Here is a 26,653-nt window from a genome sequence, read left to right as displayed (position 1 = left end):
AGATGTTCATTAATACAGAATAATAAAAAAAAAAATTTACTTCGTACTGGCAATTCTGATTTACTTACAATACTGATGGACTGGATGTGAAGCCATTCTCTTGACATTATTCAGATTCCTTTTAATAAGCTTCATAAAAAAAAGGATATAAAAATAATTTTAAAATAAAAATCAAGATAAGACACAAACGCATTATTCAGCCTTATTTATTCTACCATACGTAAATGTTCCCCCCAGTTAAAAAGCTTGTAAACTAACATTATTTCTAGCTAATTATATCTAGTTGTCTTTAGATTTTAGATTTTCGGTCACGCAATTTCAGATCATGTTATCTTCTATTGTACAGAGATCTGATGCAATACTTCTGATATTAGTCCCAAAGCAAGATTTTTTTTTCTTTTTGAAAAACTGCTAGTCCTAGCTCCTCAAAGGTCCCATAAGAAAAACTTGACTGTCACATTTTTTTCTAAGTTCCAATAATTCTATGCCACAATCTACAAGAAAATACTTAGTTTTGTCAGGTCTTGGCCACTGCAGGCCTTTTATGTCAACACTGAATTAACAGTATGATTTATATACTCTAGGACTTTACTAAAAAATACAGCAAATAATTGTGTCGAGAGCTGCATGCAACAAAAGTACTTACCACGCCAGCTCCAGTGCTAGTTTGACCACTGCCTAACCATGGCATAGATGAAGATGGTTGTATCTGATTCACTCCAAAAGATGGTGCAGTTGACTGTGTTAGTGTTGTGGTAGAACCACGAAAGTCAACATCATCAGAACTGTAAAAAAAAAAACAAAACACGGCAGCTTTTGCTTTATAAAAATGCTTCTTTGCTATCTGTGTTGTTTGCTTATCTCATGGTTTAGAGCCCAATGACAGTGGATAGAGGAAGTAATTATAATGAGACAATAATTGCACAATTCCTACACTTACATTATACAAACATTTTCCAAATGCTCCAAATATATCAATTTTTAACCTGAACAGATGATTCTAACCATGGTAGATGCTGATAATACAAGCTCCCTTGAGGAGAACATTGCTGGTAAAAGAATGGACAGAAGGATAATACAGCATCCAACATTGATGACCTGTGCATCTATTCTGTGCAATGAAGTGTAGTGCAAGTAAGTGCTTGCTGCAGCTGACACATTCACACTTCTCACCATGATAATGGTAGTAGCTGACTGTAGTTCAGGCTATTGCACTAGACAGCTAGCATCAGCTACCACAAATAGCCTCAACACTGAAACGATGCAACTGCAAGTGTTTCTGAGGTAGTGCTTCCTTTAGTAGCTTATGCATCACAGGAGTTTACTTCACTGAACAGTGCAGACATGCCCAATATACTTAAACCCCTCAAAATCTTATTTTTATCATGTGTAGAACATAGCCATATTCTTTTCCCTTCCCTCACCACTACTCCTTTGGACCGTAATCTAAAACCTACTGAAGATTATTCAATTAACATTCTTTTGTGTACAGTCAACATTTACTATAACTATATACCCAGCATCACGGTAAACTCTTACTATAACCACAAAGAAATAATCCTACCTTTTAGACTCTCTGTCATATTCTTCCCCAATCCATATAAATGACTGAGCAGCAAGTAGAGCTGAAATATCAAGTTCTTGAACATCATGTGTAGATGCCAAAACAATTTCATTGCTGTTTGCCTATGCAGAACAAATAGAAAACTTATACTAACTTTAACTAAGATTTATTGCACATACTAGTAATATTTAAGGCTTACCTTATTAACTGCAAATGCCATTATCATATCTGATTCTTTGTGAATGATTTTTGCTTTTCCTCCAGGGTAGCCAAGATCTGCTTCAACCTACAAAACATTTATGAGAAATTTTAATTAGAGTGAAAATCCATTTTGTAGTGGTACATTCAGACTGCAAAAGTCGATACAAAATTCATGCAAGAAAAGTTCAGTGGCCTCAGCATTGTTTAGGAAGCAAACTTTAGAATTCTCATACTGTTTGGTGTTCTAAAAGTCAGAAGTTATGTCTGAGTGTAAGAAACACAAAGTTGTGTGTGCAACACTGTTTACAAGGTGTTCACTCATCCCAATTATAGGACATCCAAAGTTAATTCATTCACTGATTAAAAGCCTGCCACACAGACTACACAGAACACATAGCTTCTGTTAGTCACATTAAAGAAAGAAAAGCCAGTTCCACAGAACTTTTAAGAATGTGCTAGAGGTTTGGGAGAAGGGATACTACCTTGTTTTTGTGATCTTCTGCTACGCAGTTTTGTTTGACCTGCTCCACACGATCTTCTACAGACTACATAACATCACACAGTCACAAACACAAAACACATGCACAAACAAATATAAAAAAAGAATGAAACATTCCAAACTAGATTTTAAAGGCCACTGTCAGCAAATGATGACAAATGTATTATTAACTTCTTATAAAAGGCACAGGAACTATGACAGCAATCTAAACAAACTCACTTAAAATGTAATGCCTCCTAGATGAACACAAAATGTATGATATAGCAAATAAATGGAGGAGTAATACACACACAAACTCCATACTTACAAGAAACCTTAAAGATATTAAATAGTATAGTTATTTTGCATGGTACTGGTGTTGGTTAAAATTTACAATTACAACTCGTTACAGTTGTAACAGGTACAATTCATAAAACCCCATATTATATATTATTATATAATATTACTTTTATATGTATATATTACTCATGCATATATACATATACACAAAGTAATAGCTCATTGAAATTTCTTTTTCAATATGACAACAAAAATATATGAATACAAAAGTTTATTTACTTATTATCTTTATTGTAAATGTTATTTTTCTTTACTAGGACAGTATTTAAATACATAAAGGTAAGGTGAAATATGTCTTGTCTAAAAATATTTGGTTCAGTTAGTGTTTCAATAAACAACATGACAGTCATGTTGACTAAATGAAAAACACTGTAAAATGAAAGAAATTGAAATGCCAACAAAAATGGAAAGAAAATTTAAAAGATACTGAAGAGACTGAAGAACAGTTATAACTGAGCTTTCTTAAAAAAAAACTAAAGTTAAATCCTTTGTTTACCTCACTTTGCTTTCTTTTCTTTGTGAATATGTATCTTATGAAGGTCTCCTGAAGAAGTTCTTGCTTCACAAGAAAATGCCATAGCCTTTTTGCTGGAAGAGCTGAATAATCCTTTGATCTGGATGACGCAGGAAAAACGAAAAGGCTTCTGTCTAATTAAAGGTAGATAACATCCCCCTATCCATCCCTAAATTTGGAGAATGACTCCAAATTACTTTAAATGAAATTCCAAATTTAAGTTCTAATTTGTACATGGCAAATATCAAGGGATACATATTTTTTTTTACATTTGTTAGAATATGTTAATAAAATCCTATAGTACCAACCATGCAAATTATATATCTCATATATAGTCACATATAGCTAACAAAACAAAAGTTGTTTTTTAGTATATGGAGAAAAGCAAAACTATTTTTTGCGTTGGAAATATCCTTCAACATCTGCATTTGAAGATACCTGCAAGCATGACACAGGTCCAACATAGGAGGATTGACTTTATAAGGACTGTACTACAACTCTTTTTCTCTTCTCCTACTGGCATCTGCATATACTATATAACTTTTGTGGCTGAGGTAGGGTGGGAGATAGCTACTACTGGAGGAATAGAAGAAGAGGTTGAATAGGGTCTTCCTAGCAGGAGCTATTGCCCTCAATTTGTAGTCCTCCAAGCACTGCTCTTTCCTTCTTATTTTCCTTTCTTAATGCATCTGAGAAAGGTGCAGCAGAATAAGAAAAGCAGCTGCAGGAGACAGCTGCATAAGAAGTCACATAGGGACATAGGAAAATGGTTTCTGTAAAGCATTGTCTGGAACTAAGATCTAGCTAATCTTCATTTGGCTGTTTAGCTTCAGGGGGAAGTAATCTTTAATATGTCTATGGTCAAGGAATGTGTTTTTTTTTTTCTAGGGAAAAAATATTTACTTGAATGGTGTGTTTTCAGGTTCAATCATTGCTTTATTGCGGAGAATAGCCGGTCCTGCACCTACTCCAAGGTCACTAGGATAAGTGTTAATGTAGTTTGGCGGTGGGCCTTCAAACTGGTCCATTCTGTCTTGAAGAATCTGTTCCCAGTGTTCCAAATTTTTTATTACAGCAATGCCTAATGGTGATGTTACAGGCAGATCTAAACAGAAATATTAAAAAGTAAGGCTTAGAGAAAAAATAATATAACTTACAGCACATATAAAAAAAAGTAGAATAATAAAATCATTTAAAAAAATCTTCAAAGAAAATGTATTTGTTTGCAACTGTCACAAATAGTGTTTTAAATTATATACATTTTAAAATAAAAATTAAGCGATGTATTTAAAAGCAAAGTCTGACAGAAAGACACTTGTTAAGAAAACTAAAATGTTAAGTTGAATTTCACGTACCAATGAATTCCAGACCAGCAATAGGAAAGAAGTTCTTAACATTGTGCAGAACTAGTTTTACCATTGTCAGATGCAGAAGAGCCCAGCTGTATAAAAACAATAGTTTTAGTTGTGCTAAAACAACACTAACATGTCTGTCTGCAGAACAGGTTTTTTTTTCTTCTACCTAATACACAGATCAGAAAAACAGCACTTTAAGGTTAAGGCTTTTAAATTTAACAGACATGTAAAGAGAGACATATCTATCAACTATGCAATGTAAGGCTGTCTCCCCCCCCATAACAGTAAGCATCGCTTTCTCTTTATAAATTTAAGATTATTGAATTATTTTCCATAAAAAACATATCATATAAAAGAGTGTGCACATGTGAGCCTCTGCAAGAATGTGATTTAAGTACAAGCCTCCTGAAATACTTCCTGAAGTTCTCCAGTGAAATCACAATGAATACAGACAAGCAATTACTTGAATTTGGTATTCATGCTAGTTTTCCCAACTGAAAGAATCTCATAAGTACTAAAATTACAAAGCCTGTAGAGTGTAAGGACTAAAGAGAGAATCGAAAAGTAGAACACATTAAAAAAGCCATAATTTTTTTCCACTTTTATAATGCTAAGTTCATGTGCTTTATTCCATTTTATCTTGCAACATTTTCTCTTTAAGTGTTCTATTTAATCTGTCTCTAATTCAAGAACTAAGGATCAATCACACTTGAATCAGTTTTCTGAAACATCATTCTAGAGCTGGCATTGTAGTAGCTCATGCTCCTTGTGTCTTAAAGATGACCGGTATTACTTGTCTTCTTCTTAGGGTATTTCTTGTTTGTTTCCCTTCCCACCAAGAAAAGCCAAAACACAGCTCTGAGTTGCTAATCCCATTTTCTTCAGGAAAGTAAATGGGTAAATGTTTGTTACTGTGATCAAAATTTGTTGCTCCTGTAATCCCACTGACAGAGGTACAACTGTCCATGGCACTAAAAATACTCAACTGAACCTGTGGACTGTGTAGAAGACCTGTATGTTCTTTAATTTGGAAGAAAAGGTAAGCATGTGACATTATTATTCTAAAACAGTGGCAATTTCTTCTAACCTGTAAGAATTGGCATCTTTGTGTTCCTGGATCTGTATGTCAGAGAGGAAAGCATCATCCTCTTCCTCATCACTATGAATGCTTTCATCAGAATCATATATTACGCCGCTGTCTGACAAAGGAAGAAATGGCTGCAATGCAAAATAAAAGTCTGCTTTAAAACTAGTTTTCTGATCTCTTTAGACTCTTTTAGTTTAGGTATCATTTAAATTCTTTGACAACGATAACAACATATAAATAAGGTTCCCTAAAAAAAACCAGACCAAGTAGCAATGGGAACAGTGTTTATCTCTATTATTGGCAAGAGCCCTATTTTGAAAGTTAAGTAACAGACCTGAGGTTAAGTAACAGACTTGAGACTCTTTATCTTTTATTAAGATGAAGCTTTTTAAGATGATGCAGCTTACTATGAAGAGCACTGAAAAATTTCACATTATTTTTGTCCTATAGAACTTAAGGGAGTAGAAATACTCTTGTGAACTGTAACTTCACAAAAGTAACTCTAACTGTAACTGTCTACAACTTCCTTGTGAGGGGGAGTGGAGAGGCAGGCGCTGACCTATTCTCCTTAATCACCAGTGATAGGACCCACGGGAATAGTGTCAAGGTGAGGCAGGGGAGGTTTAGGCTGGACATCAGGAAGAGGTTCTTCACCGAGAGGGTGGTCACACACTGGAACAGGCTCCCCAGTGAAGTAGTCACTGCACCAAGCCTGTCTGAATTAAAGAAGTGTTTGGACTGTGCACTTAGTCACATGGTCTAAAATTTTGGGTAGACCTGTGCAGTGCCAGGAGTTGGACTTGATCCTTATGGGTCCCTTCCAACTCGGGATATTCTATGATTCTATGAACTTATATTTTCCATTTTAAATTACCTTTGCCATAAAGTAGTCCCACATGCTGAGCTCTGGAGGGATGAATTTTTCTTTGTAAGAGGGTCTTTCTGCAGGCACAGGTGGAGGTACAATGCTGTCTTTTACTGGTCTTCCTGGCACGAGCATTCTCATATTAAAACGACGACGATGTTTATCCATTTCTTCTGAAGGAAGAGGTGGTGCTAAACTCAGATAATTTGAAAAGCTGATGTTAACATCGCATCTTTCAAAGTAGTTGTATTTTATAATTGAAGGAAATTAAAACATTATTATTGGTACTAACTTCTACCAATTCAGGAATCAAAGCCAGCCTAAATAAATTAAGTGTAATCATACAGAAAGTTCCGTTATGATAAATTAAATAACTGTAGCATTGGGTATATCATGAGAAATACGTTTTATTATCTGGATGAAGTTTTCAGTAGATGTAGCATTTAGCTTCTCAAGAAAGAAAAATTAAGATATTCTGTTCAGAAATAGAAGCAATATATAAAATTTCACTAAACAGTAAACTGCACAATTAGCATTAGTTATTCAAAATATAAGTCAAGGAACTCTTAAGATAGTAAAGAGAATTTGAGTAGTCTTTTTGACAACTGAAGTCTATTGTAAAATGTTATGATTTAAACCATCTTAATAGTTATCAAAATATAAATGTGGAATTAGACTTTTAAAGTGTCATTGGGCAGGTAACATTGAAGATTACACTTTATTACAAAGGAGGTAGATATTAAAAAACTTTTTTTAGAAGCCATCACTAATATTCATCTACACTGCAAGTTTTTACAAACCTTCATTAACATCCTCTGAAACATCAGAAACTGTAGCAGCTTGTAGGTTAAAGGAAAACAGAATACATCTCAAATGAAAATATGACTTTTTATAAAAAGTTGTTTATATTAACACATTGTCAAAATAAATGATCATTCCTAAAATGATTATTCTCAAATTGACCAATGGTGACTGTATGATAATGTCATCAATGACAGCAATCATTGTGATTAGAAGTAACTTGTTTCCAAGTTACTGCAATAGTTACACAGTAGGGCTTCTCTCTCACATACAGAAAACCTAGGTATTAGCACTGATTTATACCATCTATTCTTCACTAAAAATAATGACTGAGAGCACTGAAAAGTGTTATAAGCAAGCACCTAATAGTAGTTTCATAAAGAAATATGCTTAGGACGCTTGTTTGAATCAAAACATCTGAGTTAAAATTACTCATCACTAATTTATTTTTCTGGTGATTTAATATCAAATGCAGGTTTGAGTTACAAAAGTACTGGCAATGCCATTATAAGTGCCATCAGTTCTTACATTAAGAAAAATAATGGTGTATACTAGTAATTCTGAAACTTTTATACTGGGAAATACACAGAGCAATCCACATGCAGGTTGCTTACCATGCTTCTGGGATACATTCCCTGTGTCACAACACTGATTTCATCACTACTTGTCAAAGCTACTTGGTGTGATGGCTCACTGTTAACAATATTGTTGTTATCTTGCTGTTTAAGCACTTTGCTTTACCTTGAACTGAAATTTTTCATCGTTGTTTTAGAAAGACTGAAGGAAAAATCCCAAGAAAACTATGTTGTGTGTAAAAGTAATTAAATGCGGAAGTCCAATGACTTTCTATATCCAATCTAAGTAGAGATTAAAAAAAAAAAATCAAAACTCTATCCCATCAACACTCTTGTTTTTTGTGACAACAGTCAGTCACAAAGATGAAGTCTGGATTATTTTTTTTTTAATCTAACAAGTGCTCAGACAACAGTCTTCAAGTCCTGAATTAAAATTAATACCACTATCTAAAATCACAGTTAAATTATCAGGTCAAATTAAAAAGTTGCCTTCTGAGTAAATACCTGTATTTTTTTAATGGTAAATTCAAAATATGCTGGGTGCCAGTACAAGGGACAACTGTGAGAAAGACTAACGTTTTTTTGGCTTTTTTACTAACGTAAGAGATTTCTTGCCCGTAGATACTTAAAATAATGCTTGCTTGTTTTTTGTCTTTAAAAGGAAAGAAATCTTCCTTATAAGTTACTAAAAGGTACAAAATACAAATAATTAGTATGACCTTTAGAAAACAGAGTACCTGGGATATTTTCTGATTGTCTTCGAGGTTTTACAAGTAGTTTCACTCCGCCACCAAAAACGGCAGCCCACATTCGGCTGTTCAATGGATGGGCTGCTAGTCGAAATAATTCGTTACATGAATTGGTTGCCAGGGCATGTATAAGCAGACTCAGGTAGACAGCTACAACAGCTTCACAAAGAAGAATGTTTAACTTTGGTTGATCTTCATCCTGAGCTGAACTTAAAAGATTTATAAGTGAACTCACACCTGCAAAGAGAAGACGAAAAGTTCTGTATTAAATGAGTAGGTCTACAAAAAGGGAAAAAGTCAATGTGACATCTCTACCTTTTATGGTAAACAGACTAATAGCCACTTGATACATTTATTCAGATGAAATATACTATTATTATTTTTCTTAAAATCATAAAGATTGAAGTAAAAAAACCTTCTTTGGTCTGGGACTTCTGAATTGTGTCTCAGTTCAGTTTGCCTGTGAAACTCCTGCACTATTGCCAGAGTTGACCTCAAAATACTAAATCTATGTTAGTACATCAAAAGTAGCTGTTTTGACAGCTACAGCAAGTAAAGCATGTATGTAAGACAGTACTGTTTAAACAGCTAACAGAAAAGCTTTGCTTGGGGGTGAGAAAGACTGGAAGAAAACATTTTAGGACAACAAATTAACAGCTTACAGACTTTATCCTGAGGATCCCCATTTCTTCGAATAAGGCTTGAAATACAGAAAGTTTATTTTTTTGTTTTGATATGTGAAGACGCTAAAGGCTGTTACTCATTTGAGAACTAAATACAAAACACTTACCCATCATTGATCATCCAGATTTGGATGAAAGATTAGCATCAAGTTGTACTGTAAGTTATTGTATTACAGAACAGTGAGAAAATATTGAAATGTGGAGCTTGTCCAGTGAGTGGTGTTTAAAATAACCATTATTTTTGTCTCACCAGGCCACTGAGCAGGAGACGAGTTTGGAGTTGCATGCTCTTCAATACTTTCTGTCCTCAGTCGGCGTCGATCACTCAAAAGCAGTCCTTGATAAACCATCCCTGTAAACTGATTTGCTTCTGTTTGACTGCTAAATACAAATCAATTTTTTTTCTAATGAGAAAGGATTTTAGAATATTTTTGTAATCAAGTATATGTACATTTCTCATTTTAGTTAGAAAATGCAACATTTAAAATTCTACAGGATTAAGTAAAGAGTTATATAATTTCATGGAATACAAAATGTTTTTTAAAATTAAAACTTTGTATGTTTTTACAACTTTCTCTTCCAGTTCTAGTTTTAAATATAAATTTTCTGAAACCTGACTTAATTTAGGCTCAGATATTTCCTGTGCACCCCTATTCAGCAATGGATGTGCTGTGGAAAACAGCACTCAAATGTTCTCTCAGAAGCATCCTAAGAGTGACACCAGATTGTCCTGTTATTTGTTGGAAAAAAATGACTGCTGTTATTTTATCTGTATAAAACTGATTTGGAGTATCAAAGCTAACAATGTGTAAGCTGTATAATTATCTACAGCCATACACAGCAATTTAATCGCTTTTCTTAGACACAAGCATGAAGGATTTCCATTTTGGATGCACGAAGTATACTCCAAATGTAGGACTGTAAGAAAACTTCTATTTGTACCTGTAACTGTGGCTGTCACACAGTGCTTGATAAATGGAAGCAGAAAGTGAAGCTGCTAAAGAATGAAGCGTGTACACCTAAAATAAAAACAGCTGGTAAGTTATATATAAATTATACATAAATGGTGTGTAAACCGCATTTCTTTCTAAAAAGCATTTGAAAATGTGTTATACAGAAATCTCCTAGTTTTAAACCAAGTGCAGGAAATGGTAATTAAAAATAACCTTAGGTTTACAATACAGTATTTTAAAAATTCAACTGATTGATGGAGATTAGTCGATAACAGTCAAAATCTAAACATACGTATTCTAATATTATGTCATCTAATATTACGTCAAGATAACTGACTTTATAGAACTCTCGCAATGCTGTAATAATGATTTCTATAGTATGAATGGTTCTTGGAAGCCATATTATATGACATCATAGCTCAATATAGTATTAGTTGCTTCATACGCGTAATACAAAAGTTTGTGTAATTGTATGATTATTTTATTATATATATAATCTCTTTTTCACCTCAGTTTTATGCTTAAAATTTTTCAGGAGTCTCTCAGTAACATGAATAGTACTCCGTTAGTGCCTTGCAATGCAGCAGAAATGCTCTAGTTCTTAAATAGAAGAAGAAATGCAAAAATTTCTTAGAAAGTCTGATGGAATCCAAAGTGTGACGAAAATGGTAATGTGAAACTGCTAAAAATGTAAGCTTGTAAGCTTTTTTTAAAATCAGTTCTTTGTTTCCAACTTTTCCTACCATCTATTTAATAAGATGTTAGATCTCAGATTACAGATATAAATCATCTAAAGGGTTTTGCAGTTAGTAAGTGTCAGTTTTCTCTGAACTCTCTTTTAAATAAAAATGCATGTAAAATGTGAGTTTTTAGAGTTAAAAAGATGCTTACTATTGCATAATGAGTAAATGAGAAATAAATGAGGTTGGGTTACAGTTTTAGAAATCTTTAACTGACTTGCAATGGGACAACCCACTTAGTTTCCTATTTCTTCTCTACTTTCATCTAGTCAATAGAAAATCAAATTCATTTAATGAATATGAGTACTGATCTAAATGCACAATCTAATGATTTAGCATCTTACTAATTAACTATGCAATAGTCTTGGGCTATTTGGCTTTTTTCTCCCTCTACTTAATGAATCTGAACAGTCTTTATTCACTGTAGGGTATGGAGCCAGATAAAGTAATTCATCACAATTCCAGGAAAATCAGTACAACTGGAGAAATTTGTGCTGGAGTAAGATTTATAGTTATGAGAAAGCTGTATCTTACAGCCTCCCATCTCTACTTTCATAATCTCCCTTCCAGATTTGACCTGGATGATGACAGTTATAGGATCATGATTAAGAGCACAAATTCAGTACTTTAGTGAACATCCAAACTTGGAATATTTTCCTGAGAATGACTGACCAGAATTTGGATGAAAGGGAACTAACCAGATTCCAAAAAATGTCAGAAAACAAGTGGTTATCTACCATTTTCAGTTCTCTAGGCTTAAGGGAGAAGGTCAGTATTGTGAAAGGGGTAAGTGCTGAAAAGTTAACTCATACGCTATTTTTGCGGGCTTTCTCCCCATTTTATAAATAATCATTTAGCCTTTTCTGAGAACTGTTTTCGTTACCTTGACGTCTTCAATATTAGGATGTGGTGGTGATTTCATCTGCACAATAGTGTAAAGAATATCATGGATGTGGTTGTTTAAATACAGCACAGGATTAGCTATCACAGTTTTTGTGGATGCTATGCTTGCAGAAAGCAATGGTAGCGTTGTGGGTAATGGAAGTGGAGACTGAAGTTGCTTTACAGTAGTTTCCTGTTTAAAAGAAAAGATTGCATTTAAAATGATTACTTTGAGAACAAACAAACAACAACAATGAAAAACAGTAATTTTATTTATACTTTTTCTAGGGTTATTTATTCTCTTCCACTGACATCTACTCAGTAAATTCTTATTTACTGTAAAAACACGAATGACCTGACAGCCAAGTTTGCTCGAACACTTTTTGATTTAGTGCAGGAAAAGTATTTTTATGTAGTTCATTAAGAAGTGTTGGGATTGTCTACTTAAAAACAGCAACTAGATGTGCACTTGTAGTAGCATGGGTTGACATAGTAGTGACTGATCTGAGTTTAATAATAAAAGCCAAATTTGCATTAATCTGCATTTCTCAAGTGAAAAAGAACAGGTTTTTTTTCATTCCTCCCCCCCCCCCCCCTTTTAAAATGACAGACTAAGTCCACCGCCACCAAAACACTCAACTATTGCTCCTGTTTTAAATGTGAAAAACCTGGGACCGGAGCCAGGTAAGTGATTTGCCCAATATCAGAGTATTTGCTCAGACTAGTCACTAACATTTGCTGGAAAATATCTATTTCTGTATGAAATAAATGTAGAAAATGCCATAATATAGTAAAAGGGAGCACTACACTGTCTGACTTGGTATTATTTGTTGAGCCTTGACACTAAGATCCCACCCCTTATAGCCCCCTTGCAGTGATTTGCAGAGGTGTAAAGAATGAGATTTTATCATACTTCATCAACTGTGAATTTAACTTATAGTTTTGATCACAATATACCTATATACCTATATAATAATTTCATTGCAACATAAATATAATGCTGCAGCTACTACATATACAGCAACATTTATGTACCATAATTACAAGTAACGTAACCCTCTAACAGATTCTGAAGAACCAAATAACCAGGATGTGGATACACAAAACTCTAAAATACCAAGTTCTCGCCCCAAACACATTAGACTTGCAGAACATGAGGTATCTATCTAGGCACAAACATAAGCATTTGACAAAACTGTCAGTCCAGAACTGTTCAGACTTGTTAAAGTAAATTATTTTAATTTGCTTTACCTGCTGTGACTCTTGCAGCAAAAATTTCAGCTCCATTCTTACAGATGCTAAACCACCACCTTGTGCTCCATGAAGACTACAATAACTTAGAAAAACTCTTAGAAGAGCTTGGTTCTTCTGCAGCCACCACTTTCGTCTTTCAGCATGTTCTCGTTTCGCTTGTAACCTACGTCTTTCTATCTGGTGCCGTTCATAGGAACCAATGTCTGGCTTATCCATAATATCCTCATGATCAAGTAGATCCCCATTTACTTTGGTATATGTTTTACAGTAGTCTTCGCCACCTGTTTCATGGTTGCATATTTCATGCATAGCAGCGATCTCTTTTTCAAGCCAGTTGTACAGCTGAAATCGGAGTTTTCCTCCATCTACCTCATAACCTGTAGCCAAAGTCCTCAGTTCAGTCATTAGGATCTTCAAACAGGCTCTGAACTTGAGTTGTTCAGCAATAACATCAACCTCAGTGTCTCCAGTATCAGAAATCTCTCCATGTGGTGTTTGTGAGACATTAGTGTCTGAGGTTTTCTTATCTTGTTCTTCATTCTCGGAACTGGATTTTGAATTTTTCATCATTATGCCAACATCCTTATCCTCATCGTCTGACTCACTTTTGTCTTCACCCCAGTCAAGAGTAAGAGGCTCATCATCAAATTTTACTGCTGGCTGACTCCAGTCAAATTGTGCTGAAGATTCAACAGTACCCTCCAGAGCAAAGGAAGTTGAAATTGGCTTTGACCAGTCTATATCACCACTTCCAGCACCACCCCCTAGGGCTTTGGAATCTTGAACACCAGCCTGTACTGGAGGACTAGATACATCTTTCTCTGTAGTTATAGTAGACTTTTTTCTTATTTTTGGAATTTTGGAAAGAACTTCAAGGGCTAGTACAGGACAACCCACTTTAAAGTGAGCATTTGCAGTAGTGAAGAATAATTTTCTTTCTATAAGATTAATTTTATCAACAAAGCTTTTTTCAGTTTTTAGACCTAAGGTGGCCAAAGTCCCTTCTGGTGAGCTGAAGTATCTTCTGATGAGCAAAGGGTGGGTCCGAAGATAATTGTAAAAACTGAATACCACAGGATTGCATGACTTGACAATAACTAAGGAATTAAACAGATATGACATCTATTGACAATGGCTTTCAAATGGTATTATTTTGCTTTGCAGTATTTCCTGCATTACAAAGATGTGTTAAAACACAAAACCAAAGACAGTTTGGGGTCTAGTTGCCAAAACAAAACAAAAGTATTACTTACTCCCCACAAAAAGATTAAAGATATGAGCTGGATGAGTAGAAAGATAAGAAATTCTCACATTTGCTTCACTCCTATATTCCACTCACCTAAGCCTACAAGAAGCTGAGAAGGCCAGACAGATGGATATTTTCCTAGGGGAGGGAATACACTATAGAAATGTATGGAGCCACCTATCTGTCACTTAACATTAATCTCAAAAGAGACGGGATAGGAAGCCCTGCTTGACAATGCTGATTCCTAGAAGCAAGAATGAGAATTTGAAGTCTGCTGGAAAAGACTAACCAGCACTAAGTAGTAGAGAGGTATTGCAGGGAAGTACCAAACAAGGAAGGCCCTCCAGAGTTTATCTGACAGCAAAACTAAGTTCAATACAGGGGGGTTGGAGAGGAGCCCCTGGAAGAAATTGGGGAAAAAAAAATGAAGAAGAAATTGAGTGGGCTAGTACATAATCCAGTAAATGATTTCAGCATAATGGCATTTCAAGAAAAGGGAGTACGTGCATACAAAGAAAGTATTACCCCTTCTCTACTCTGTCTTAGAGAATTCCATCAGACTAATGTTTTCTCCTTACCTGGGTTTTCATCGTCATCTTTAGGTGTTTGTTCCAGTAAAGTGTCCAGTGCTCTAGTGTAATCTTTCATTATCCAGTATGCAATGCTTCTCAGAAATGGATCGGAATGCAATTTAGTACAGCTGAACCCAGTTCCATCTTTATGGCAACCCAAAATTTTTTCATGAAGAATGGAGGTATATGTGGCAGAGGTTTCAAACTCTGATTCGTATAAACGAGCAATAACCATAGCCAACTGGATGTCTTCCATTTTCTCAAGGCACACCTATGATAAGAAAGGGGGGAAAAGGTCTCTTTATAAGGAAAAGTTTGTTTTTTAAAACAACAATGAAGTGAATAGCAATATATGTTTACAGAACAGATTTTTTCTCTCATATCTTATCTTTCATGTATATATTGATCTTTGAGTCAAAAATGTGGTGAGATATATCCAAATGACATTTTCTTCCATATTTGGGAAGAGGTGTTCTGACTTCTATTTCAGCAATTCTAGTATGCATGGCAGTACATCAGCATGACAAAAAATAATATACCAGTAGTAAAGACGTTATAGCTAGTCGAATAAACTTAGCTTCCAACTTTAATGTTAGCACATCACTGGAAAGATTTTCTTCCACTGACTCATCTGCAGAAATGTACTTTCACAGGTAAAGACTCACTGACTGCATACAATAGGAAGGATAAATAAAAGTTCTCTAATTTTCATTCTCTCCTGAGATATGTTGCCTAAGTTATGACCCTGCTGACAACTCTCACCTCGCTTTTGGCAGGAAACATCACAGCTCCACTAAAAAGGGATTATCAGGATGCTTCAGAAGAGCACTCTGATTTCCTTTTTTTTTTTTTTTTTTAACTTGATGTTCTAACATTAGGGAATGCAGAACAGTTGGAAACTGAACAGAGCATTGCAACAACTTAATTACAACAAACCAAAGTTTTGCCAGCAGGGTTATGACTGCTCTTCCCAGGAGCCATTCTACTGAGAACTGATTTATTTGAATACTTCTGGCCTTCAGATCAGCTTCTAAGCTGTTTTTAACAGTAGTGTGAAAGTAAATGGCATGTCTACAGGGCACAAAGGGGTCACGTATAGACACACCCTTCCTGCTGCCACACTTTCTGAAAAAGAGCACCAGAACAGCTTTTAAGGATGCAGTTACAAAGTTCAAACTAGAAACTGAAACATAATTTCTCAAAAGCTAATACCTCTATAGCATCTTTCAGTGAACCTGCTAGCAAGAAAAATGCAGCTGATTGTTCGAAGCGTTGTTTTCCCAACAAAGCAAAAGCATTTTTTAAAGCAGCTTTTCGCCATCTGTCTTCACTGAAGTTGTGGCTGAAAAAGGCAGTCATCTTTTCATCGTGCTGGGACCTGCATAAAGAAATGCAATATATACAACTTCTTATTATACAACCTTAGGATACAATCAATTGAACAACACCAATTAAACTCTAATCCTGAATGAGTTCTGTTTTGCATTCCTGGTTCAATTATGATTTAATCAAACTTACAGTTAGTAGAACTCACCTAAACAGACCCCACACCACTGCCTTTTTCTTCATAGCAAGATAAAAAAGTGCAGCATCTAAGGCATCATTGTTCCTCTGGAATGAAGCTTTTGCAACCTATAGTAAGCAAAATCTAGTATTATTACTGCAAATATAAAACTTGCTTTTAGCATAAGAACATATGTTCTCTGTCAGAGAGGATGGTCTGGGCGACCGCATTATTTATATAAAGCAACAATAATTTCTTTCAGAATGTTTTGCAGAAAGTAATTTTTTGATAGGTGACAGTTCATTACATAGTTAATGTTCTTAAGGTTCAGAAAAACAGCACTACTGCAGATATTAACACCCCCCCATCACTACAGTGGGACATTACAACTGTGAAAATAAAAATCTTTTCCTCAAAAGTGTTACAGTGACTTATACTATTAGGTGAAGTTCCTCTTGCAATTCATTATTTACATATTTGTAAGCTAATACAAGTATTTCTTTAATGACCATTTTTTTTTCCCCTGTATAGGACTCAGTGATGTAATTGCATTAGATTTAGAGGACTAGAACAATTAAGTTTTGCTCCTGGATTCATCGAATATCCTGTAACACTAAAATAAATTATTTTTACTACCTCTGAAATATAGTAAACTATGAAGTTCCACAAACAATTCAAAGAGTACATTAATTGTTGTAATTCAGAGCAAAGACTAGTAATAAATCAAATCCATCAAACTTGTTAAGAAAGCTGAAAATCTTATTAAATTAAGAATTTAAATCTCTTGGATACCTACGGGAAACATTTTAAAATAATATCTAAAAAATATACTGCATTTTATCTATTATTACAGCTCCCATAAAAAACTCTGCATGAAAATGGGATTTGATGTTATTTTGGTTTTATATAATATAGGTGTATATTTCTATAAAACACTATTTTTGGGACTCTCCAGAAAGGAGTAAAACCTGCACTTATTTTCTGCTCAGGCCTTTTATGCTGTATACTATTTTATTATCAAAACCAACAGAATTGACAAGAGGATTTTTTATGTATTTTTTTCTTGAATAATACTTTTTAAAATGATTATTTCTTAAATAAGACCCAGTATTGAATAATTTCCTGTTTCATCAATAGATATATGCTGTCACATATATCTGAAGAAGGATTCTTCTTAAAATAGAGTAATATAATCTTAAACATACTGTGAAATGAAATGGCTTTCCTAACTCAAATGTGGTAAATCAGAACTGCCAACATTATCTGACAGTACTAATGTTTCGGTGCTGGATGTGGAAAAAAAACCACAAAACTGTTAAAATAGTAGCTGGGCTGGAGTGCAAAGGGATCTCCTCTACACAAGTCTTCCTAAGTATCTGTTAGAGCATAACAGCACATAACTATATTTGTAAGCAATAAAAGATACCTTTTCAATACACCTTCGGAGTGTGTTGATATTTCTGACCCACCAACCTATACCCATAGCTCTTAATTCAGACCACTGTGGGTCTCCCTTCTGGATAGCTGGAATCATGTTGATCAACTCCTCCTCAGCCTCAGAATGAAAAGCCCATGCAAAATGGCAAGTAGACAGGCCTAAACAATAACATAATAAATTTCAGAAAATTAAAACTTGTTAATAAACAAATGGAATATGTCAGAGGCAAAGTGGGATTTTTGCAAAGAGTGTTGGTAGATGTGAGAGGGACTGTTTGTCACAACCGTTCAAGGAGCAGTCGAAGCATCTTTTTTCTTTCTCTCTTTGAAATGTATGTTTCTCTTTGGTGCTTCCTCCATTCCTTTCCAGCACCCTGTTCATATACGTTCTTGAGTTTCGTATGGTGTTAGAAGCAAAAATATGTTATCTCAGAGACAGACCCATCCTGGCCCAGAAACCTTTCTGTATGCTCTTGAGGCAGTAATTGTTTTTCTTTCCTGTATTTCACAACAGCATTTACTCAGAGCAAGAAAAAAACCTGCTGTGATGAAAATAATAAAATTATCTTAGAGGGAAGATAAGAAATGTATTTCTGTAAAGCAAACCCTTCAGTCCTCCAGCAGAAACAATGTAAAATATGATACAATTTGTATGTTATCTGGTTGGGGAAATTATTCATGCTCAAACTGAATGGCACAGAATCTCTCTTCTATTCTAGAGCTTTACATTTTTGTCTGTTCACAGTGCATGCAGGGAAGCATATACTTTGCAAGACAAGGGCCTTAATGGATCAGGTGTCATCTAAAATTAATATGGAGATAATAAAAGTATCACAATATAAATCAAATATTATCAGGTCCTGTCAGCTCAACTGGATAAAATGAAAGTAATGCCACATTCCAAGAATTACCTTGGTGAAGTAGCTGTACTCGATACAGAGGTGGTAGTGATGTCAGAAGGCAGGTGTGCAAGCGCATAGCCAACAAATATCGTAAGCCACATTCATCTAAAGTATCTCTTCCTGTAAAATACAAAATACTGACTTTAGAATATGGAGATGACTACATGGGCATATATATGACTATGCAGCATGTAAGGAATGTATGTTTCTAAATTTGCTGTTTGCGATGAAGTTATTATGCTTGAAATACAGAGATTTATAAAGTGGTTTTTGCTCTACTGTATCTAATATGAATAACTGACACTAGCTTTCAGCTTTTTTAACCCCAAAATACTCAAGGAGTAAGTTTGCCTTAGCTGGGAAGAGCAAGAATGTTAATTTAATAATATGCTTGTTACTAACCTGAGTAATTCTTATCTCTGTTCTCATCTAGTTCAGTGCTTGTTGTTGCCACAGTGTCTGCCAAAGCTACGAGGAACATCTGCTCTAGTCGAGTGAGGCCTGGCAGACTTGAGTGCATCAGGTGACTTGAAAGGACACTGGCATGTTCTCGGCCAAAGTAAGTCGGACCATACTGTGAGAGATTAATAACTTTGGATTTACTCTCCCTCTTTTCAGGCTCGAAATCAATAAAGTCATCAGTTGTAACAGGCTGAATCTGGAATAGATCCGAGTACTGATCCTCTGTTTTTCTTTTAGCATGATCTTCAGACCCCTGAGGTATTTTAGAAGTTTCTTCAGAAACATAAGTGGCATCTTGATCTGCAGCAAGCAGAGCATAAAGTGGCAGTGGGGGAATGGAATCTATCTCTGTGTAGTCTCGAGTACCATCTTTTCCAGCTGTGATGGTATCCTTTGCAGTACTACCACTTACACTAATGGTGCGAGAAAGATGGCGTTTAGGACCAGTTCCTTCTCCAGCGTCTGTGTCTTTAACTATTGCGACTTCTCCAGCAATACATTTAACTAAATGTGACAGAATGGCTTTGGCTCGGCGAACTTTACCCAGATCCATAAGTTCTAATAGCTGGGTTGGATGATACTGAGGGAGAGTAGGTGAAAGAACATGAGCAGCTTCAAAAAGGCCTCCATCTTGAATTACAGTTGGAGTGCCAAAAACATCATCCACAATACCTGCCCCATCAATTACACTGGTCTTCTTTGCTATCAAGCTTGCTTTGAGTGGATCTTGAGTTGCTGGGTCTTCAGTAGTGAAAACATCACTTTCACCATCACCAAACTTGACAGCGTGTTTCCACTGTGCATAAACATGCATTTCACAGTCCATTCCCACCACCAGTATACCATCTCTCACCCATGAGAGAGAAACAGGCAGTGAAGGAGTGCCATCTACAGATGATACCAAATCAATCGATCTAAGCAACACCCACTTTGACTTTATACCTTGTTTTATGCTTCCACCTAGTGGTAAAGTAATGACAGCTACACCCTCTTTGCTGCTTGTTTGATCTGTTACAATTCCTGAAAGTCTTCCGTACATGAAGATGTTAGCACCAACTCCAACTGTCAAAATATGTGAACCATCTTCTTTTGATACCCAATCCAAATGCACCAAATGCTTGATACTGGGCACCAGGTATTTGTCTTTATTCAAAAATGCATCTGATTTACTGTAAACAAATAAATTACTATCTACACTGACCCTTGAATCAAGTACACTTCCAACCCTAACTAAATCATCCAGATGAATTGTCTGTTCCAAAACCCATTCTGATCCTCCTGTAGACTCACACTCAAGTATACAAACATGCATGGAAAATTCTTTTGAAACAAAACCGTTATGCTGTACAGGTTGTTTGTATGCTACTGCAAGACGTCCTGTGTAAGAACAGCTAACGGCAACTGGCCTTCCTACTATGGTGACTGTACTGCTGTTGTCTGCTCCTTCATCATTCATTAAAGGCCATTTTCTCCAATGGTATCTTTCCCTTTCTTCATTTTTGCTGTTCAGGTCTTTCTCTATAGTACATCTCCAGAATCGCACTCTGTCGTCTGAACATGATGTTACTATCAAATAAGGTGCAAGGCAGACTGGATATATTGATGAAGAGCTCAAATGACCTGAAGTCAGAACAAACATTTAGTATCAGTAATAAAAGTCATATACCTATATGAGACAGACACAACATTGTAACTACTAATAGAGAACTTTTCAATTTGGTATGTGGTTTTTTTTTTTCTTTCTTTTTTTTTTTTTGTAATTTGGAGCTGGGTAAGGGCAAATGTTTTAAGACTGATAACACTCTTAACAGTTTAGATATTAATCATCTGCAGTTCTGGTCACTATTCAAGGAAAATAAACTTGAACTAAACTAATTCTGAAAAGGATTGTTAGAATAATAAAGAAATACAAAGCTTTAATCAGATGCAATAAGGGAAATTAAGATTAGGCTTGTGTAGCCTACCAAAATGAAACCTAAGAGGGGCACTTAAGAATATTATGAGAGACACAGAGACAAACAGACAGAAGTAGACGGGGTAAGTACAACAAGTTAACAGAAAAAAAAAGCATCATATACTCATCAGACTAATGTTGGCAGGTGAACAAGTGGGTATAAATTGATCATAAATAAAGACTAGAAGTTAAGTTTCCAGTCATTAAAGCAGTAAGTTTCACAAAAAGCTTTTCTATGAGGACTTGATACAATTAAGAAAGGAGTGATTTGCAAAATGCACATTTTTGATTTGAGAGACATAGACATGGATTTGAGAGCGCCTGTTTAGTCCCATGTTGCCTGTATCAGTTAATCAAGAGAGTGATAGGCTGAGAATATACTAGCTTATGAACTAGCAGATAAATTAGTGGATTAATTAGAAAAAAGTTAAATTTACCTGCTGAAGGAGTTGCTCTTATTACTTCTACACCAACAGGAAGATCCAGTGGTTGGCTGTATACAAGTCTGGAGCTCAGAATGAGCTTACTAGCAGTCTGAAGATTAGCGATTGATGAAGATCGTGGAATGGGACTTACGCCAGGTGATATATCTGGAGAAGAATCTACAGTCTTCTGTTCAGGTACACTAAGCTTATTCTCTGATAAAGTAGTTTCAGTGGTTTTTGCTATATAAAAGAAAAATCATTGCAAACAGTGTTAAAATGTTTGTATGTGAGGACAAAGCATAAACATGCTATAATCGGATGTTTTTCTTAGCATTGCTTCAGTTATGCAGAAAATAATTATATCGTGTATTGGCTGCTTAGTTTTACTGCAAATAATTTTATGCTATGATTACTCATTTTTAAGATATCCATAGTATTCTGAAATACTGAGAGTTTAAAATAAAGAATCCAGTGCTTAAGTCAAATTTTCATATTGTCATAGCTATAGAATGCAACCCATATTTGCAAGAAACCTTACTCCTTCTATTGCTTCTAGAACACCAAGCCTCAAATTTTCTGTCATGTTACTTAAATGTTCATCTCCAAGAAAATACAATTACTCACTCACTCACCTAAACAGGCTTGCACAGATTTGAGATGAAGATGCCACATCTGAAGAACAGAACAGCCATTACTATCTTTTTCAATTACTACTAGGTAGAACTTTTCTGAAAAAGGCGGTGGACGATACCCTGTAATTTAAACACATTACCATAATCATGAAGTTTACATTCAACAATTGATAAAAACTGATACTAAAAAAAAATATTTTTTCCTCTTTGAAATTGTTTGATTACAAAACAAAATACTCAAACGATACTATTAATAACATTTCAATCAATATTTAGTTTGTTCAGAGCTATAGAAGACTTAGTAAAATAGAGACTGACTTACAGCCAACCTGAGTATTAATGACAAATCTAACTTATTAGATGTATTTGCCTTCCTAACCAATTTGAACTGCTCTGCTAGATTATAAAACAGTTTTCTCACAGTGCTTGCTTCCTTCCTTTTTTTTTTTTTTTTTTAAAACTTTTAAGTCTAGTACCAAATTCCCCAGTTACTTTCTAGGATAAAAGGGAAAGTCAAGACATATGCACCTTATCACCTGGAACAACATATTAATTCAGGAAACACGCTTCTAGTCTACTTTGTACACATCTTTAAAATATAACACAAAGCATTTTGAAAAATAGACCTTGTCATACAAGTTAAAATATTTCACTGTAGGCAAATTAGAATAGTTTTATTTAATACCATTACCATGTAGACAATGATTTATATGAGCAATGTGAATCAGCCATTTCAGTGAATTCAATATATTCTCATTAAAAATGAATCTAGTAGATGTCTGCTAGATTTCAGTATTCTTTAAGAACAGTTTTGGTACCTACTTCATAGTAGTTATTCTTATACTATACCTTGTGATGGCTGGAAAAATATCTCAGTTTCCTTCCCTTCTACATCTTCCTTTTGTGGTTTGTATCCCAAAATGAAGTCTTCTTGAAAGACATGAAGTAATTGTGTGTTTGAGCCACACTGTAAAATCAAGCAGTAGTTATGCTTTCAGAATGGTATAACAACATTTTTTACAAACATAATTATTTTTTTGTACAATCTAACTATCGATTGAGGATAACTTTCTTTTATAATGCTGAAAACGATCTTAATACATCAGAAAAACAGAACAATTTCATCTCTTACATTAAGAACAGCATGTTCTAGAACCTATTGTGTATATATTCCAACAGTTTCAATGAAATCTACCATACTAGACTAATCTGTAATATTTTTGCTGAAGCTAATGACAGATTATTATTATTTTTATTATTATTTATTTTAGGTATCGAATAAAGGACTGTGGCAACAACTCTTAGACTTCTATCAATTTTCAGTGGAAAGATGACTGCAATGCACTGAGAAATCTGCTAAAAAAAAAATAAAAGGAAGAAACTGCTGATACTCCTTCTCTTATAACTCAACAGCTGTTCCTCCTGACAGCAACAGACCTCTTTTCAGTACCTCCACCCCTCTACAAAGGAGGCTGCTGGCAGTGAAATCCATTTCTGCAGACAAGGAAAATGTGTCCCCCAAAGACAGCGACAGCAAAGTTTTCATGTTCTTGAACACATTTTTTTCCAGAGAAGCATGGAGAGGCATCTTCCTTCACACAGGTATTTTTGAAATCCTACCAGGATGAAATTGGCAAAAGCTGACTGACTCAATATAAAATGTGGGTTTTTTTAGAGCTTCAGCAGGTGCTATGGGGATAAAGGAGGTAGTGAGAGGATGCATGAATGACATTGGTATTATGGGAAAGTCTTTGGTCACCATCATGATTGGGATGCCCTCTAAGGAAACTGGATTCAGTGTTTTCTTGTAGAAGAGAGAGGGCTTCTTCCTGACTCCAGAGCTTGCAGCCCTTTTGAATCTTTGCAGGCTGTTTTTTCACATCCAAAGCTCCTCCTAGTCTCAGCCTCCCGAATTGATACATTGATTTCTACATTCATTTAAAAAAAAATTGGATACTGAAAAATAATAACCCAACTAACTTATTTACCATTTCTGTAGAAGTTGGTAAGGTCCAAAAATATTAATTAAGCTTTATACTAGGACATTAGAGGCTTGAAAGTACGACTAAGGAGCTAAAACACATAGAAAACATAAAAGACACCCAGGATGTCTTGCTATTGCCTTTCCCACAACATAGGTCTTATGTAGAAGACTGTTTCTTACCTCATAAGCTATTCCCTGTACTCCTCATGTCAAGTCATAAAATAATCTATAAAAATTCTAAAAAATATTTTGAAAACCTGAACTTAAAATTGAAGGTCCTATGTGATTAATACTTACAAGACAAAAAAAACCATCGTCAAATAGAGAAGTACTTCTTTGTATATATCAAAAATGTCTATATGTCTAAGTAAAAAATGGTAAAATAAATTATTTTCCCAGGCTGCAACCTAACAGAAAACAGCACTGGAACTTGCAAGATAAAAATAACAATACGAACTAAATTTGATAGTACTACCATTCAATCAATTCATTGATTGAAACATGTAGCTATATTAGTTAACAGGTAAAAGTGTGTCTTATGAGAAAGACACAAAATTGTAAGTCATACAAGGCTATTATTACCACATTTTGGAAGACTTAAGTTGTAGTTTTTATTTTTTGTTGTTGGTGGTGGTCTTTTTGTTTGTTTGGGTTTCTGGAGGCAGTTGTTTTTTTTTTTTTCTTTCTTTAAATTACGATGGATGTAAAGCAGTATTCAGTCAAGTTTATTTTAAACAATATTTATGCCTAGAAAATATTGTTACGCTCTATAACAACAGGCTTTGAGCTCCTAACAACTATAAGTTGTCTCACAAATACATTCAAGGCATCTCAACATTCACAAAAATTCAAGGCAGTCATTATCACCATAGAGAAATGTCCTCTCTTTTCTGTATTTTCAACAGATTAGGTTAATCAGCAACAAAGCTATTAAACAGTTTTATGTGATACCCTAAAGAATTAACCATTTATTTACTTTGTTAGTTATTGCATCAAGTTCAATAATGCACCCTGGTCGAGCAGTAGATTGTTGGCTCACAATGTTAAACACTTCCCCAATAAGTTTCTGAAACAGAGGAAAATGGGATGAGTTAGCATATTTTTTCTTCAGACAGAAGGAAATTGCAATCATTTACAATAAACTGATGCTATAATTTTCCTTGTTGCTGTAAATAGTAATAGGCTTCTCCCTGTTGTCATTTTGGCAGTTATGAATAATGCACTCGTCAGGACATTTGCACTGTTTTGAGTCTGCAGCTATTCATGGGGATAACATACCAATTTACATAGAAAGTAAATGTTTATTTAAAGACTTATCTTTTCATAATAACATAACAGTATAGGTACTATGAGAAACTCAAATACACTGCTTCACTTTTGTTTAAAGCTTCAGGTTTTGTCACAACACAGAAATAAATAAAAAAAAAATCAATACAGCTTATATATAAATGGAATGTATCTTTGGAATGGATCTTTGCTGGACCATTCACAGTCATTGCTCCTGTAACAGGTTCCTCAGACTGATCTGAATACTGACAAGCTATAGCTTGCAGGATAGCTTAAAAAATAACAGAAGAATGGAAAAATGAACAATGTGCTTATTTATACAGTAACAGTTACAAAGCCAGATTTTACTTTGCTCAGCCATAGAAATGAAACATAATAAAAGAACAGAAAGAATAGACTACAACAGAAAAAATAAGAGCCAATATTACCCTTAGCAATAACCTGCCCTGACTCCCTCCTATCCCATCATCTCTGTCCTCCCTCATATACACACCCTAGTGTGTAAGTGTATACACCCTAGTCTTTCTCTTCTATCTTCACCTGCCCACTTGCTCCCCTCTTCCGAAAAGACAAAGAAAAAAATCCCATTTTTTACTTTCACCACATACTACAAGTTGGGGAAACTTCTCAGGGATCTTTTGTTTCAGTTCAGCCACTTTTAGTAGTAATATCCACATTACTGTCTACTAATGTTTACAGACATCTGCAAAACATGTAATTATACAAGCTAATATACAGACATGAGGAAAGAAGAAAAATCACTGGAGAGGGAAAAAAAAAGTTTAAAAGTTACATTAACTTTTATTTTAAAACTTTCAAGCCATTGCTACATAAAACTTACAGATGATTCAGGGTCAGATAGTTCATCTAGAAGTTTTCTTGCATCTACAACAGCTTGATAAAGTCTCAGGTTTTTGCCATCAGATGCAACAAAACAAGCACTAGCGGAGTTGCAGTATGTACCTACAGAAAACACAAAAATACTTTATAGTTAAAGAAAAAAATAGCATGAAATAGTATCACGTAGTCAATTATAATCCACTTCACAATATCTGAATGTTTCTAACAATGACTGTCATAAAATACTGAAGCACAAATACCCCAAGAAATTATGTGCATTAAAACAAAGTTATTTAGACTTTGAAATAACTTTCTGCTCATTTATGTAACTAAAACTCCTCATAAAC

At 34.8% G+C, this 26,653-nt stretch overlaps 1 protein-coding gene and 1 long non-coding RNA gene across 10 annotated transcripts in view; one reads left to right on the top strand and one right to left on the bottom strand.

Moving 5' to 3' along the window:
* DMXL2 (Dmx like 2) overlaps window positions 1-26,653 on the bottom strand; it is a 55,239-nt gene that overhangs the window by 7,359 nt on the left and 21,227 nt on the right. For 4 of the 7 annotated variants that reach the window (XM_080607096.1, XM_080607099.1, XM_080607094.1 and 1 more), the window contains 26 exons: window positions 26,308-26,429; window positions 25,156-25,245; window positions 23,045-23,162; window positions 22,196-22,315; window positions 21,576-21,803; window positions 19,125-20,804; window positions 18,732-18,842; window positions 17,810-17,979; window positions 16,414-16,511; window positions 16,092-16,257; window positions 14,886-15,150; window positions 13,059-14,158; window positions 11,809-12,000; window positions 10,175-10,251; window positions 9,483-9,613; window positions 8,538-8,786; window positions 6,434-6,615; window positions 5,560-5,690; window positions 4,473-4,558; window positions 4,021-4,222; window positions 3,100-3,217; window positions 2,248-2,310; window positions 1,764-1,850; window positions 1,565-1,686; window positions 647-785; window positions 69-129 (listed from right to left, as the gene is read on the bottom strand). In XM_080607096.1, the coding sequence (XP_080463222.1) occupies window positions 69-129; window positions 647-785; window positions 1,565-1,686; window positions 1,764-1,850; window positions 2,248-2,310; window positions 3,100-3,217; window positions 4,021-4,222; window positions 4,473-4,558; window positions 5,560-5,690; window positions 6,434-6,615; window positions 8,538-8,786; window positions 9,483-9,613; window positions 10,175-10,251; window positions 11,809-12,000; window positions 13,059-14,158; window positions 14,886-15,150; window positions 16,092-16,257; window positions 16,414-16,511; window positions 17,810-17,979; window positions 18,732-18,842; window positions 19,125-20,804; window positions 21,576-21,803; window positions 22,196-22,315; window positions 23,045-23,162; window positions 25,156-25,245; window positions 26,308-26,429 (6,108 nt within the window). The remainder of the gene's footprint in view (window positions 1-68; window positions 130-646; window positions 786-1,564; window positions 1,687-1,763; window positions 1,851-2,247; window positions 2,311-3,099; window positions 3,218-4,020; window positions 4,223-4,472; window positions 4,559-5,559; window positions 5,691-6,433; window positions 6,616-8,537; window positions 8,787-9,482; window positions 9,614-10,174; window positions 10,252-11,808; window positions 12,001-13,058; window positions 14,159-14,885; window positions 15,151-16,091; window positions 16,258-16,413; window positions 16,512-17,809; window positions 17,980-18,731; window positions 18,843-19,124; window positions 20,805-21,575; window positions 21,804-22,195; window positions 22,316-23,044; window positions 23,163-25,155; window positions 25,246-26,307; window positions 26,430-26,653) is intronic. The other 3 variants (XM_080607095.1, XM_080607097.1, XM_080607098.1) reach the window with 3 other exon arrangements.
* On the top strand, window positions 10,132-23,650 carry LOC308200803. 3 transcript variants are annotated; one of them, XR_013955819.1, is made up of 6 exons: window positions 10,132-10,269; window positions 10,721-10,875; window positions 11,496-11,693; window positions 19,156-19,281; window positions 21,615-21,758; window positions 23,467-23,650. It is a non-coding gene; the product is annotated as an uncharacterized lncRNA (long non-coding RNA). The 3 variants fall into 3 exon arrangements; XR_013955820.1 differs by having other exon boundaries at window positions 10,258-10,853; XR_013955821.1 differs by having other exon boundaries at window positions 10,258-10,875.

The sequence above is a fragment of the Anser brachyrhynchus genome, assembly GCF_964034855.1.
Source record: "Anser brachyrhynchus genome assembly, chromosome: 11".
NCBI classification, from domain to species: Eukaryota; Metazoa; Chordata; class Aves; order Anseriformes; family Anatidae; genus Anser; species Anser brachyrhynchus.
The sequence above is the reverse complement of the archived record's forward strand: the minus strand, read 5'-3'. Positions and strand labels throughout refer to the sequence as shown.